The 16581-nt window shown below is 41.5% G+C and overlaps 1 protein-coding gene across 3 annotated transcripts in view; it reads right to left on the reverse strand.

The window, feature by feature from the left end:
* The window catches only part of METTL25 (methyltransferase like 25), a 332607-nt gene that overhangs the window by 180999 nt on the left and 135027 nt on the right, over positions 1-16581 (reverse strand). For all 3 annotated transcript variants that reach the window (XM_040344184.1, XM_040344185.1, XM_040344183.1), the window contains exon 5: positions 2859-3491. In XM_040344184.1, the coding sequence (XP_040200118.1) occupies positions 2859-3491 (633 nt within the window). The remainder of the gene's footprint in view (positions 1-2858; positions 3492-16581) is intronic.

A 16581-nucleotide genomic window follows, 5' to 3' on the forward strand; every position in this document is an offset into this window, starting at 1 on the left:
ATCCCCTATCAATCAAGATTTCTGGTCATGGCACACTTGCCTGAAGAAACGGCACGAGTGGCCATACCTTCAGAGCGCATGTGCTGATGACATCATTGGAGCAGTAAACAGTAAATATCTCCTAAATGGTGCACATTTAGGAGATATTTACAGTACCTTTAGGTGAGCCTTATTATAGGCTTACCTATAGGTACAACTTGCACAGGGAGGTTTGCAACCTCTTTAAAGGGAGTGCTCCTAATCTCAGCTTGTTACCTGTATAAAATATACCAATTCACAGAAGAAATCAGATTCTAATCTCTCCACCATGGCAAAGACCAAAGAGCTGTCTAAGGATGTCAGGGACAAGATTTTAGACATACACAAGGCTAAAATGGGCTACAAGACCATCGCCAAGCAGCTTGGTGAGAGGGTGACAACAGTTGGTGCGATTATTCGCAAATGGAAGAAACACAAAATAACGGTCAATCTCCCTCGGTCCAGGGCTCCATGCAAGATCTCACCTCGTGGAGTTTCAATGATCATGAAAACAGTGAGGAATCAGCCCAGAACTACACAGGAGAATCTTGTCAATGATCTCAAGGCAGCTGGGACCATAGTCACCAAGAAAACAATTGGTTACACTATATGCCATGAAGGACTGAAACCCTGCAGCACCCGCAATGTGCCCCTGCTCAAGAAAGCACATGTACAGGCCCGTCTGAAGTTTGCTAATGAACATCTAAATGATTCAGAGGAGAACTGGGTGAAAGTGTTGTGGTCAGATGAGACCAAAAGCAAGCTCTTTGGCAGACCTCAAATTTTCCACTCAATTTTGCAAATGGAAAATGAGGTCTGGCGAGGAGCTGGGCTGCCTGGGAGTGTGGGGCGAGCACCGCCGTGGGCTGGGTTGATCGGGAGCTGTCAGAGATAACGGAGGAAGAGGAGAGTCACGGATCGCCTGGGAGTGGGGGGGAGCACCGCAGTGGGCTGGGTTGATCGGGAGCTGTCAGAGATCGCAGAGCGGTATTGCCCACTGTTAGAACTTACATCGAAATTTCCTCCGCTCTGCTCGCTCACACAGCCCCGCCTCCTCCTGACCCCACACTTGTAATAGACAGAATGCGGGTCCAATGCTGGGACGTGTTGTCTATCACAGGCGCGGGGTCAGGAGGAGGCGGGGCACATTTTAGACAATTTCATGCTCCCAACTTTGTGGGAACAGTTTGGGGATGGCCCTTCCTGTTTCAACATGACTGCACACCGGTGCACAAAGCAAGGTCCATAAACACCTGGATGAGCGAGTTTGGGGTAGAGAAACTTGACTGTCCTGAACAGAGTCCTGACTTCAACCTGATACCCTGTTTCCCTGACAATAAGCCCTACCCAATAAGACCTAGTGTGATTTTCGTGGATGGCTGCAATATAAGCCCTACCCTGAAAATAAGCCCTAGTTAAAGTCCTTGTAAAAACATGTAATTTGTTCTGTAAAAAGATTATATAATGACCCGCCAAAGATCTTCCCCCCCCCATCGGCTGACGTCAGCAGCCCCTCCCTCTGCAATGCTTGCAGTGGCGCTGAAGTCAGTAGGAATCTCGGCCCCTCCCTCTGCAGTATTCGGTGTGGGGAACAACCACTTTAAAGCGGAGGTCTTACCTGTCCAGGGTGCCTGCGATAAAGGCAGACTAAGCTTCAGCGCCCGATTCCCTACTGCGCATGCGCGAGCCATGCGGTGCGACTTGAATGGATGATGTCTCCTGGGACACAAACAAGGTCCCAGAAGACACCGCTCCCCCATTCCCCAGGAGGCAGCCGAGGAGCAGAAGAAAGAAGACGGACTGCGGATCAGGAAGTGGCAGATTAGGACAATCTGCCTAGCAACAGGCACTTCAGGTATGTATAAAAAAAAAATATATATATTTTTTTGCAGCATTTTAGAATTTTTTTTTTCTTGGTGGAGCTCCGCTTTAAGATCGTCATTGTATATACCGTAAATAAATAGGACATCCCCTGAAAAAAAGCCCCAGTGTGTTTTTTGTAGCCACAATTAATATAAGACCCGGTCTTATTTTCGGGGAAACGTGGTAGAACACCTTTGGGATGAATTAGACCAGAGACTGCAAGCCAGGCCTTCTCATCTAACATCAGTGCCTGACCTCACAAATGTACTTCTGGAACAATGGTCAAACATAGACACACTCTTGTGGACAGCCTTCCCACAAGAGTTGAAGCTGTTATAGCTGAAAAGGGTAGGCCAACTCAATATCGAACCTTATGGACTAAGACGCCATTAAAGTTCATGTAAAGGCAGGGGGGTCCCAATACTTTTTAAAAATATAGTGTGTGTGTGTATACATACATAATATATATATATATATATATATATATATATATATATATATATATATATATATATATATATATATATATTTTTTTTTTTTTTTTTTTTTTATTAAGGTTACCTTACCACCAGAATGTCGTACCACTGTATAATAACTTTGAGTACAATACTTTTTTTTCTAAGACTATAAACGGTATCCAACAAAAGAACAGTTATCTTTCTAATCAACCCACCCCTCTCCAAAAAATAATAATAATTTATGCATCACTGATTTACCCTGATATGAAACCTATGCCAATATTCCTGGAGCAATTTATGCAGCAACTAGACAATGTCTGAAAGTGATAACAGATAGTGAAAGTGAACATGAAAGAACACCAGAGCAAATTCCAAGGCAAATCCATTAAAATAATAATAGAAAAAAGACAAAAGAAATATCCGCCTGCACCGTGAAATTAATTAAGGCCTGCATTCTGGATGTCACAGACGAATGACAGCTGTTTACACACATGTAAAGAAAGATGAAAGAAAGATAACCTCTAGATCAGCAATTAGGTCATGGAGCTCCGTCTCTGCAGTGACATAGGAAGTAAGGGGTGAATAAACATGTGATTCTTTCAGATTTTTGGCTTTTATGTTCTCCATTTTCCGTCTTTCTTTTTCTTGGTGACTGAGGACTTTGCAAACATTTTCCGACATGGAGGGCAACTCTACAGCCCCTGCGGGCAAAACATCCAAAAAGGAACATGTGTTACATGAGGAATCCACTGTTTCTGTGTCTGTATTCTGTTCTGGATAAACAGGGTCTTCCTGGTTTGGCCACTTAGAAGAGCAAGATAAAACGCTCATTTTATCTTCAGCTGAGTTGGAAATAGATGGTCCTTTCAATATTAAATCATCCTCCCTCAGTTTTGAAATGTCTTCATCAGCATTTGTATCTGGACAATGATTTGTTGGCAATAAACACTCTCCCTTTTGGTCAGATTTCTGTGCTTTTGAAGTGGTTCTGGCATTTGTTTTATAGACTTGCCAATACTTTTTCAATTTCCGGTTTCTCTTGTTAGCTCCATCTGTATTGGTATGAGAAGAATCTATCCCATAAACGTTTAGGTTATAACGCATGGATAAATATGAGCTTAAATAACCTTTTCCAGCTCCCAAATCTATAACCTGCGAAGAAAAACAAAAATATCCTGTAAATAAATTAACAGCACAGCAACCCTATGTATACCCAGCTTAACGGGAAATGAAAAATAATTTTCGATGAGTGCATATTTTGAGTAATTATTCAAGCATTTAAATATGTTAAATAACTGGAAGAAGTTCACAGAAGCTCAGCAGATTTAAGCAACATACTGTATAGGTAACATTTCTAATAAGTCTGCTGACTTTCAGAGAAGAACCAGCAAAGCACAACCTTATACATGATAAGCAAATATGGTTTCCTCTGTAAAAATGTATTAAAAAAAAAAAATATGAAATACTATACAATTTAATGACTTCAAATGATGGTGCAACAGTAAAGTGAGAGCATTTCCTAAGAAAAGGTGACATGAAAACCTCACATCATCTTTTATACAAATCAAACATTCCATATGTTCTATAAACTGCAGCAATAATTCCCATTCAAACTAGGATGTTGTACCTTTTTATCCATGTTATCCATTCATGACTGTTTTGCTTACATGTAAATCATGTGATCGCTATGATTGATTATATGATACCCCAGCTGAGTACCGAGCACAGTGGACACAGTGGTTCCAGTGCACATGTGCTAAGTGATGTACAGTTATGTTGCTTAGTCTGCCGCTGCTGCTGCTGCTCGCTTTGAGAACACATGAACAGAAGACCAGGGGGCAATTTCACAAATCTGTGCTCAGAGGTCACTTCTAGGCTGTTCTCCATAATGTGCAGTGCAAGTTTAGTCTGGAAACGGCACACCGAAAGCCAGGCAAAGGACAGCCATGCCAAATAGTTGCAACTGTATAGCCCATCTCTAACAGCAATGTAGAGAAGAATCTTGATTGAGGAAAATAACTGGTGATGGTAAAAAAACAGATTTGCTTTTTGCACAGGAGAGTTGAACAAAAGACACTCAACCGCATATGACACTGAGGCACACCGACAGTAAGAGGGGTTATACTGGGTTGGCCTACAGTTTTTCATCATTGTCCAATCTTCCTATACAAGGTAGAATACCCAGGAGATAAAATACTTCCTGTTTCCCTCAATAGATGAGAAAGTAAAAGCATTATTTAACCACTTGGGATCCGCGCTATGGACGAAAGACGTCCACAGCGCGGCTCTCAAGTGCCGAGTGGACGTCTTTGGACGTCCTCTTGTTGACATTCCCCGTGCGAGCCGCTGGGGGCGCACAGCAGGGAAACAACGTGCCCGGCGCATCGCTGGGAAGCCGATGTGTGTGCCTGGCGGCCGCGATGTCCTCCAGGTACCCACGATCGGCGTCCTGTCAGGGAGAGAGGAGACCGATCTGTGTCCCTTGTACATAGGGACACAGCATCGGGCATCTTCCCGAGTCAGTCCCCTCCCCCCACAGAGTTAGAACACACCCAGGATACACATTTAACCCCTTCCTCACCCCCTAGTGTTAACCCCTTCACTGCCAGTCACATTTATACAGTAATTAGTGCATTTTTATAGCACTGATCGCTGTATAAATGTGAATGGTCTCAAAATTGTGTCAAAAGTGTCCGATACGTCCGCCGCAATATCGCAGGTCTGACAAAAAAAACGCAGATCGCCGCCATTACTAGTAAAAAAATAAAAATAAATCGTAAATCTATCCCCTATATTGTAGGCGCTATAACTTTTGCGCAAACCAATCAATATACGCTTATTGCGATTTTTTTTTAACAAAAATATGTAGAAGAATACGTATCGGCCTAAACCGAGGGAAATTTTTATTTTTATTATAACAAAAAGTAAAAAATAGTGTTTTTTTTTCAAAATTTTCTGTCTTTTATGTTTATAGCGCAAAAAATAAAAATCGCAGAGATGATCAAATACCACCAAAAAAAAGCTCTATTTGTGGGGAAAAAAATGATAAAAATATAATTGTCATTCAAAGTGCGTCAGCGCTGAAAGCTGAAAATTGGTCTGGGCACAAAGGAGGGTTTAAGTGCCCAGTAATGAAATGGTTAAACCAAAAATGTTGAGCATATTACAATATTTACAGACTGCTTTTCAAATTGAGTTCCCCACGTTTTACTAGAATGTTTTTTTTTCTGTAAATAAATTCATACATGTGAATTTATCCATTTCATCATTCAAAATACTTACATCCCACTGCTTTATGGGAAGTTCTAGTGTGCCTTAGAATAATCTGAGTATTGGCATCAAGGTATTTTCAGACAGTGATTTATTTGCACAGTAAAAAGAAAATAAAAAAAGACAAAAATAAAACAGTAAGCTTTTAGGCCTTGTACACACGATAGGTTAAACAGAGGACAACGGTCTGATGGACCGTTTTTATCGGTCAAAACCGCTCGTGTGTGGGCCCCATAGGTTATTTAACCATCGGTTAAAAAAAAGCCAACTTGCTTTAAATTCCTAACCGATGGAAAAAAAACGATCGTTAGTAGGCACAACCATAGGTTAAAAATCCATGCATGCTCAGAATCAAGTCGACACATGCTTGGAAGCATTAAACTTCGTTTTTTTCAGCACGTCGTTGTGTTTTACGTCACCGCGTTCTGACACGATCGTTTTTTTAACCGATGGTGTGTAGGCGCGATGGACCATCAGTCAGCTTCATCGGTTAACCAATGAAAACGGTCCATTCTCATCGGATGGACTGATCGTGTGTACGAGGCTTTAAGCTTTTAAGCTCCAGGACACAGGAGTTGAAATTGATAATTGATCCCGTCAAATAGCTTAAACTAAAAATGTTTTCTTATTTTGGAAAGTAAAGGGAATGGTTTAAACCCCTGTCAGAAATTCACCTTCAATTTCTGTTGACACAAATGGAAGTAATAACATCTATCCAAAGTGTGGTAAAATATCTTACGTTGTCCTTTTCTGGTGACAACTCAGAACTTAAAATTTCCCTCGCTTTTAGTTCTGGTAACAGTGGTCAACAGGACAAATAGAGTTTCAGCTATAAAAACCTGACGGAGTTCTTACATTTAGGAAATTTTTGTCTATGACCCGTTAAGCTACTGTACATATAAATTAGAGTAATATAAACAGATAGTATTAGATACTGTCAGGCTGCTTATTTAGGAAATCTGCAAAGGGTTCTTTATGCAAACAAACACATAAAACAAAATATACCATCTGAAAAATTCTAGACTTGCCGTTCTCAACCCTGGGTTCCTCCTGGGGTTGCTTTGTGTTTCTTGAGCAAAGGCAGATTGATTTCCCCTATGACTATGCCTGCATAGTTTTTGTACTGATGTAATTTAGTAGACCCAATAAAAATCTAAATAAACAGTGATGTCAATATTATCTTTAGTGGTTTGTAAGTGGACGTATTTTACAATGACCACAAACGTAACTGTCATTTGTTCCATTCATTTCTAATAAAATGGGGTATTTATTCCACTTACTGGTATTTATCCCAGTGCAAGGCAGCCATACTTCTCATTGACAACAAACAGAAGTGTCCACTAAATTGACCAGTGATATATAGGGCATTGATCCCAGTGACCACCACTGTAAAAGCTCCCTTTCCCCAATGACAATTCTCCAACTTATCACCAATTCTTTGCAGGAAAGCAATGCAAAAAGACAATTTTTTTTTTTTTTTTTACTTTTTCACATTTCCTTTGCAGCCTTTTTATTATTTTATTTTATTTCTTGTACAGCAGGGGGTGGGACAAAATTATTTGCTCTGAGTAGACAATTACTGTATTTATTGGCGTATAACACTCACTTTTTCACCTTGCAAATTGGTCGCAAATAGTGCATGTGTGTTATACGCTGATACTGCAATTTGGGCTGCCTAAGAGAGAACGGGGAGGGGGCGGGACGAGCGCCATCAGAATGCATACAGCGAGAATCTCCTGTTTACTCAGCGGCCTCTGTAATAGGAAGTCCTGTCTCCTGGGCCGGCATTGGACCAATGTTCTGTCAATCATAGAAGCCAGTCCAGGAGGGGGGACTTTGTATTAAAGAGGCCGCCAAGTAAACAGGAGATTCTCGCTGTATGTAATCCGACAGTAATCATCCTGCCCCCTCCCTGAGATGGGCATTGATCAGGCTGCATTTATGGCAATGGAGAGGCTGCAGATGGGCATTAATAAAGCTGCATTGATGGGCAATTGTGAGGCTACAGAAGGGCATTGATTAAGCTGCATTGATGGGCAATGGTGAGGCTGCAAATGGGCATTGATCAGGCTGCATTGATGGGCACTGACCCATATTTTGCTTCAAAGTTCTTTGTTTAATTTTTTTTTCGCCTGAAACGTTCCTAAGGTGCCGATAAATACGGTATTTTATGTATGCCATATTCTTTTTTTCATTTACTTATTTTTATATCTAAAATGTATTAAGCATGCTAAAGTATCATGTGCGATGTTGTCGGATAATCCAACCATTTGTATGCTCCATCTGACAATTGTTGTCAGAATGTCCCACAACAAATGAGGATGGCGGTGGGGGCAGCCAAGAGGCTAGCGTTTGCTTGGCTTCGGCTGCCGACATTGTAAGTGCACTGGACAGGTAAGTGTTCATTTATTAAAAGTCAGCAGCTGCAGTATTTGTAGCTGCTGGCTTTTAATATATTTTTTTTCATGGGACCTCCGCTTTAGGCTCCATTCACACTAATGCTTTTTTTGGTGCATTTTGCAGAAATGCAAGGAACATGCATAGGTGTGAATCGAGCCTTAAGGTACACAATGGGTTTTAGGCATCCTGTGCAACAAAAATGTCATCTGTGGTAAGATATTCCCTAAGGCTTCATTCACATATCAGCGTTTTGAATCGCGAGCAGATTCGCCGGGATTCTGCCCACAATTTCAAATCACAAGGTGTGAATGAAAAAGCTCAGAAAGCACATTTGAGATGCCCAGCATTTGAATGGCACCCTAAAATCGCCACGATAAATCACATTGCATGTCGCCCAAAAGTAGCTCCTGGACTTTTTTTGGGCAACAAGCTTCATGTGTTGAGGGTTGCTGCGATAGCAGCGTGATTTATCGTGCAACAATCACAGCAACATCGCATCACATTGAGGTGCCATTCAAATGAATGGCATCTCAAATGTGCTTTCTGTGATTTGTCATTCACGCCTCTGCGCTTTGAGATCGTGGGAAAAAGAACGGCAAATCTGTCTGCGATTCAGAACACTGAACTGTGAATGCAGCCTAAGGGTTGATCACTTCTAAAAGGGATGCAGACAGTGCAACGTTTTTCATCAGCACCCTCAACATGCACCGGTTCAATACAATAAAATGAGTCACTCCCATTCAGAATCAGTATCCAAAAGGGAAAAAAAAAAAAGCTTTTTCTTCAGAGCAGAAACTAGTAGGAAATTGCAACAAAGTTTGATAAAATTCTTGCAATGTACATAGACCACCCAGAGGGGATCATTTTTTCTAAACAAAAGAGGAGTCACTCTTTATAGTCATGCACATCAACCCAATATCCCAAATTAAACAATCAGGATTGTTTGTAGCCAGGGTTGTAATACTCTTACGATTTCTGAAGAAAGGCAAAACATGCTCTTTATGGTTACTTTAGTGGTTTCCAGCTTCAACTATGCATGTTAACACCGAAAGCGTCCACAAAGTCATTAATTTAAAATGATATATAGCAGCCCCCTTTAACTATTTTCTACAAGAGCCAATAAAAGCCCACAACAAAAACAAATTTCCAAACTGCCTATTAGAGATCAAAGAGCTGCCAGTAAAGTATGGAGTACTGAGAATTCATTACTGCTCCACAACTTGAAACCACTGGAGAAAAAAGGTGCCCAGAGGAAATGAAATCTGGTGTAAAACATGTGCTGTGATTTCAACGCTTCATATTTTTTAATTAAATCTATTTTTACAATGTTTTATGGACTAATTTGGCAACAAATTCTTAACGGTCTCTCTTGAAGCTTTCCTACTTCTATTTAGCCAAGTCTGAAAAAGTAGAAGTAACAAGAAAACCCCTTTTAAATAACGAAAGGAGAAGATATGTGCAGCTTGAAAGACTTTACTCTCCTTCAAAAAAAATGGTTTACAGGCTGGGGGAAAATAATCTAAGCATTTCATAGGCAAACTAATAGAAAAGAATAGCATGCACCTGTGTGTTAAATATTAAATACACTGTAAATCCTAAAGAAAAAAGCAAAGCCAAAAAAAAAAAAATCATCAAAACGGTATCAACAAGATCTTTACTATTTTAAAATGGGCTTCAGAACACAACTGCTATTATGTGTGTAAGGAACAAGAAAAGTCAGCTTTCTTTTTGCCAATAGGCTGGAAAACATCTGAATCCAGTTAGGTTTTCTGTGACTTTTAGATTTATTATGGAATTTCTCACAACAATTTTGAAACAGCGACCATTTGGTTTAATCAAGACTGTGAAAAATTATTATGACTATCACTAAGATGGGAATAACAAGATTCGTTTTTTTTCCTTTGCTCCAGCTGTGGCAATGCACCAGAGCGACAAGCTCTTTAACCACTTGCCCACCAGGTAAATTCTGGCACTTCTCTCCTTCATGTGAAAATCACAATTTTTTTGCTAGAAAATTTATCAGAACCCCCAAACATTATATATTTTTTTTTAGCAGACATCCTAGGGAATAAAATGGCAGTCATTGCAATACTTTTTGTCACACCGTATTTGCGCAGCGGTCTTACAAGCGCACTTTTTTTGGATAAAAATCACTTTTTTGAATTAAAAAATAAGACAACAATACATTTTGCCCAATTTTTTTATATATTGTGAAAGATAATGTTACGCCGAGTAAAATGATACCCAACATGTCACACTTAAAAATTGCGCCCGCTCGTGGCATGGCGTCAAACTTTTACCCTTAAAAATCTCGATAGGCGACGTTTAAAAAATTCTACAGGTTGCATTTTTTGAGTTGCAGAGTAGGTCTAGGGCTAGAATTATTGCTCTCGCTCTAACGATCGCGGCGATACCTCACTTGTGTGGTTTGAATACCGTTTTCATATGCGGGCGCTACTCGCGTATGCGTTTACTTCTGCGCGCGAGCTCGTCGGGACGGGGCGCTTTAAAAAATTTTTTTTTGGTTTTCTTATTTATTTTTATTTAGTTTTATAATTTTTTACACTGAAAAAAATAAAATAAAAAAAATTGATCACTTTTATTCCTATTACAAGGAATGTAAACATCCCTTGTAATAGAAAAAAGCATGACAGGTCCTCTTAAATATGAGATCTGGGGTCAAAAAGACCTCAGATCTCATAATTAGACTTAAATGCAAAAAATAAAATAAAAAAAAAAAGTCATTTTTTCAAATGACAAAAAAAAAAATGTTTCTTTAAGAGGCTGGGCGGGACTGACGTTTTGACGTCACTTCCGCCCAGCAGAGCTATGAGGACGGGTGAAGGAGATTTCTCCTTCAGTCCCGTCCCCGCTCAGCTGCCGGACACATCGGATCCCCTCCGCCGCTACCGACGGCTCCGGTAAGCGGCGGAGAGCGCGGGAGAGCGGCGGGAGGGGGGGGGGGGGGCCCTCTCCCGCCACCGATAACGGCGATCTCGCGGCGAATCCGCCGCGGAGACCGCCGTTATCGTGTACACCACCGCCCCCTGCAAAGATGAATATCTCGGTTGTGGCAGCAGCTGCTGCCGTTATCGAGATATTCAACTTTAAAAAGGAGGACGTCTTTTTGACATGGGGCGGTGGTCAAGAGGTTAATTTCCCACAACGACTACAACACTGTGACATCATTGATCTTGGCAATTACTTATATAGGTACTTTATGGCCTGGTGAAATCTAGTGAAAACCTGAAGCACCCAGTAATCCCACAGCAACGTAACCTATAGGAATGTAAACTGCAAAAGTTAGATTTCAAGAAGATGCCATATATTTGACATGCCTAGGCATACACAATATTTATTGTATTTTTATTTTAAAGTTGTCCAGGAGAAAGTTCCAAAAAAGGTAGATAAATATCTTATAAGTGCACAAAAAGTCATGAGGTTGATGCAATTCGGGAATATATCAAAAATAATGTTAAAAATGTTTAACATGATGCCTAGGAAAAAAGCAGCAATTTCCAATTCTGCAGCAGTGAGAAAACTCTGTGGATTTACAAAGTAAGTGGAAAAAAAAACTGGAGCAGGTGGGAGAAGCTATGATTAACCTCTTCACGTCCGCGCTATAGCCGAATGATGGCTACAGTGTGGACCTGAATTGCCAGGAGGCCGCCAATAGACGTCCTCCCGTGCTCGAGCAGCCTGAGACTCGCTGGATCACAGATCGGAGTGAGGGCTCGGTCCCGACCCCTTACCACGTGATCAGCTGTCAGCCAATAACAGCTGATCATGTGATGTAAACCGAGCCGGTAAAACTCCAAAATCTCTCAGGAGCAAAAAAAATCGTCTGTTAAGCTTCTCCATTTGAATCTTCCCCTCAGATATAGACTGCAAAACATTTGCACTGAAACTGTCCCATTGCGTGCCAATCAGTTGCCGTGTATTACCAGTTTAGTATTCAGCGTGACACAGAGAAGCAACACAAATTAGATAACATTTTATGTTGTGTGGTTTACCATCCCTGCTGCATACAAAAGGCATTAAAAGTCTCATTAAAATAAAATGTGACAATCTACACAGGGAGAAATATTGTAAACTGAAGTTTTCTATAGAAAACTACAAATCCTGTTAGTGACTTCTATGTTAAATTACACAGAAATGTCCTTGTCTTGCACAGCTCTGGGGCTTTACCTGCGCTTGGAAAATTATTTGAAACATATTCTGAATTTCAGCTACCGGTACTGCATTACATCCATAATACACAACTTTGTACTTAGTCAAATTTTGGTTCACCAAGCACTTCTCACAGCAGCAGCATGGGGTATCAACATTTGTATTTATTTTTTTACAAAGTGATTGTAAGAGGTCACAATTCCTCATCCTTACCACAGGAAGGGAATCAAGAAAATAAAGGGTTTCAATTCTTATTTGCTATGACCACCAAAGCATTTTATTACAGATTTAGAAAAAGGCTATATAGTGACCTGAAAGGATATATTACATTTAAAGGAAAACTGACTCAAGCTTGTTCAATTCAAAATAACCATAAAGAAAACAAATAAAAAAAAATGAAGACAAGATATGTCTCTACAAGATATGTCTCTACTTTTATGGAAAAATCTGAGCTTAGCTCAGTCTGCCTCATTGCGCCACCATACTGATTATTGAGGCTAAATATCTCTCAAAATGGACCAACTGGGAGGCTACGTAGGTAGGAGGGACAAATGTTGACTAATGAATGCTCCATACACATGTGTGGGATTACCGACGGGAAAAGTTCCCGTCGGAAATCCAGAGGGGAAGCCGAGAACCTGCTCGGTTCAGTCTTTCCCCTACACATGGCTGGTTTTCCAGACAGAAAAACTGTGATGGAGCTTTGGCCAGGAATCCCGGCTGTGTGTATACTCCATCAGTTTTTCCCATAGGAAAACTGCCAAAAAACGCCGGGCAAAGTCTGCCGGTTTTCAAGGGCGGGAAAAAAGAGAACTGGTTCTCTTTTTTTTGTCTGGCGGTTTTTAGGCAATTTTCCCGTCGAAAACACTGCGAGGAGCATACACACGGCCGGGATTTCCAGCCAAAAGCTCTCCTTACAGTTTTCCCATCGGTAAAACTGATCGTGTGTACGAGAAATTAAACTTCAAGGTTTTCAGCAGAACTTCAGTTGTTTATATCTCTGAATGTATTAATCATTTTGCATGTGACTTTCAGTAAAGATAGCCTTATTGGCACTTTCACACTGAGGCGTTGGCGGTAAAGCAGCGCTTTACCATAGTTTTAGCTGTGCTTTAGGCCCGCTAGTGGGGTGCTTTTAATCCTGAGCAGCCGAAAAAGGGTTAAAAGTGCCCACAAAGCAGGGGCAGGGCACTTTAGGAGCGGTGTATGTAAAGCCAAACATTTCTTTCTTTGTTTTAACCACTTATGGACTGGAAGGATTTACCCCCTTAATGACCAGGCATTTTTTTGCGATACGGCACTGCGTTGCTTTAACCGACAATTGCGAAGTCATGCGACGTTGTACCCAAAAAAAATTTATGTACTTTTTACAACAATTAGAGCTTCCTTTTTTGTGATATTTGATCACCTCCGCAGATTAATTTTTTTGCGCTATAAACAAAAAAAAAAAACAATCTTGAAAACAAAAACAAAACAATATTTTCTTTTACTTTTTGCAATAATAAATATTCAAAAGTTAAAGTGTCTACAAAATAGGGGATAGATTTATGGCATTTTTATTATTATTATTATTTTTTTTACTAGTAATGAATGGTGGTGATCAGCGATTTTTAGCAGGACTGCAACATTACAGCGGACATATCGGCTTCTGACACTTTTTTTTGGACCAGTGACATTATTACAGTGATCAGAGCTAAAAATAGCCACTGATCACTGTATAAATGACACTAGTAGGGAAGGTGTTAACACTAGGGAGCGATCAAGGGGTTGTTAGGGAGGAGTTTATAACTGTGGGAGGAGTGTACGGAGTGTGTCCTAGGGAGGAGTTTATAACTGTGGGAGGAGTGTACGGACAGGGAGTACATAGAGATCGCTGTTCCTAATCACAAGGAACAGACGATCATACTGTACTCCCTAGACAGAATGGGGATCTGCTTGGTTAACATTGGCAGATCCCCATTCTGCCTCTGAGGAGCCAGTAAATATCACAGCCAATAAAAAAAAGGAGTCGGGCTGGACGAGACATCACACATACTGCAGAGCTTTCAACGAGATGGAAATTCCCCTACTAAAGGGCACTGCCAGAGTCTGCAAGCTGCCGCATTGTGAATACACACATTCCCATTTAGATTGCTTTCAGCAACACGTTTCAGGTCACATTGTTGCTGATTTCCCACCTTTTTGTGGCACCTATTGTAGGTGGACTTCCAAAGGGTCACCCTTTTCTTTGGGGTCAGCCTCCATCATCAAGCCAGTCGAGTCTTTTCCATTGACCCTCATAGGGTCACTTACTTTTACTTTTATATATGAGTTTATAAGACAATAATAGATGTCTGATACCAGTGCAGTGCTCTCTGTACAAGAAAGGCATTCGAGACAGAAACGTTGGGTACACAAGCATCCATATTTGTCATTTTTAGTGTTATACGCACATGTATTGTCTGTTTCTGCAGAGACTAATTTTACTGTATTGTCTATTTTTTTTTTTTTTTTATCAAATTGATGTTTTTACCCAATTGGTGTTTTTATCACCTTCAAAGTCCCGTCCCTCATAGGGGGTTCTTCTATTTAGGTGGTTATTTAAAGCATTGTAAGACTAAAATCCCAATCAGGTTATTTATGTATTTTTCCCGTGTGCGGCTAGGTAGAATTCCCTTCACTTTCTGTCCTGAAGATGCAACTGAGAATAAAATCCCTACAAAGTAAACAGAAAACCATTTTGGGGAAAATTCATAATATTTTAATTTCTCCTCACTTTCTGTACATTTAGGCAGTCCTTAACTACTTGCCACCCGCCAATGACAGATTGACGGGGGCAAAGTGGTTGCTTAATCATGACTGGACGTCATATGATGTCCTCAGGATATTGAGCCGCTGCGCGCCCCCGGGGGCGCGCATCGCGGCGATCGTTGTTGCGGGGTGTCAGTCTGACACCCCTGCAACACCGATCTAGGTAAAGTGTCTCTCACGGAGACACTTTACCACGTGATCAGCCGTGTCCAAACAGGAAGAGCCGTTGATGGCTTTTCCTCACTCGTGTCTGACAGACGCGAGTAGAGGAGAGCCGATCGGCGGCTCTCCTGACAGGGGGGGTTCGCGCTGATTGTTTATCAGCGCAGCCCCCCCTCGGATCGCCACACTGGACCACCAGGGAATAAAAAAAAAAAAAAATGGGCAAAAAATAAAAATAGTAAAAAAATCAAAATAAAAAAAGACAGTTAAAAAAAAAGATGCCAATCAGTGCCCACAAATGGGCACTGATTGGCAACATGGATCCATCAGTGCCACCCCTCAGTGTCCATCAGTGCCACCCCACAGTGTCCATCAGTGCCACCCCACAGTGCCAATCCATGCCCAGGGCCCACCTATCAGTGCCCATCTGTGCCACCCATAAGTACCATCAGTGCCACCCATATGTGCCGCCCATGAGTGCCCATATGTGCCGCCTATGAGTGCCCAGTTCCACCTGAGTGCCCAGTGCCGCCTATGAGTGCCCAGTGACACCTATGAGTGCCCTTCAGTGCCGCCCATCAGTGCTGCCTATGAGTGCCCATCAGTGCCGCATACCAGCGCCGCCTATCAGTGCCACATCATCGGTGCCCAACAGTACTACCTTATAGGTGCCCATCGGTGCCCATCAGTGCCGCCATATCAGTGCCCGTAATTGAAAGAGAAAACTTACTTACAAAAAAATTAACAGATCAAAATGTTCAGTCTTTTTTTAGTTGTTGCGCAAAAAAAAAAAAACGCAGAGGTGATCAAATACCACCAAAAGAAAGCTCTATTTGTGGGAAAAAAGGACGCCAATTTTGTTTGGGTACAGTGTAGCATGACCGCGCAATTGTCATTCAAAATGCGACATGGCTGAAAGCTGAAAATTGGCTCGGGCGGTGTCAAGGAAAGAATGAATCAGACGTACAAAACAGATAAATGAATAAGAGGATCTTTATTGAAAACCAAACAGCAAGGTCAAAGTCCACGCTGACGATCATAACCGCCAGAAGAGTCGTCCAACAGTGCCAGGGTCGATAGCCAGGGAAGAACGTCAGCCAAGCCGGAGTCTGTAGCCAGAGACGGGGTGAAACAAAGCCGGGGATCAGGAACCAGAAGGAACGTCCGTAGCCGGGTCGGTAACCAGGAACAAGCAGCACGATCACAGAAGGGGTAACAGACGAGAAGCCCAAGCAAGGAAATGCTGCAGCTGCCGTCATATATATATGCAGAGCAGCCAGCTCCTCCCAGTGGGAAGGAGTAGCCGCAGGGTGAGACAGGTTACAAGAACCCCAAGAAGCAAGATGGCCGCCAGCACATGTCAGTGATGAGAAGCCTGCAAATAGGTAAGACCATGACAGGCGGGAAGGTGCGTAAGTGCCCAGTATGGAAGTGGTTAATATTATTTTCC

Source organism: Rana temporaria, chromosome 3 (assembly GCF_905171775.1).
Source record: "Rana temporaria chromosome 3, aRanTem1.1, whole genome shotgun sequence".
Taxonomy (NCBI): Eukaryota; Metazoa; Chordata; class Amphibia; order Anura; family Ranidae; genus Rana; species Rana temporaria.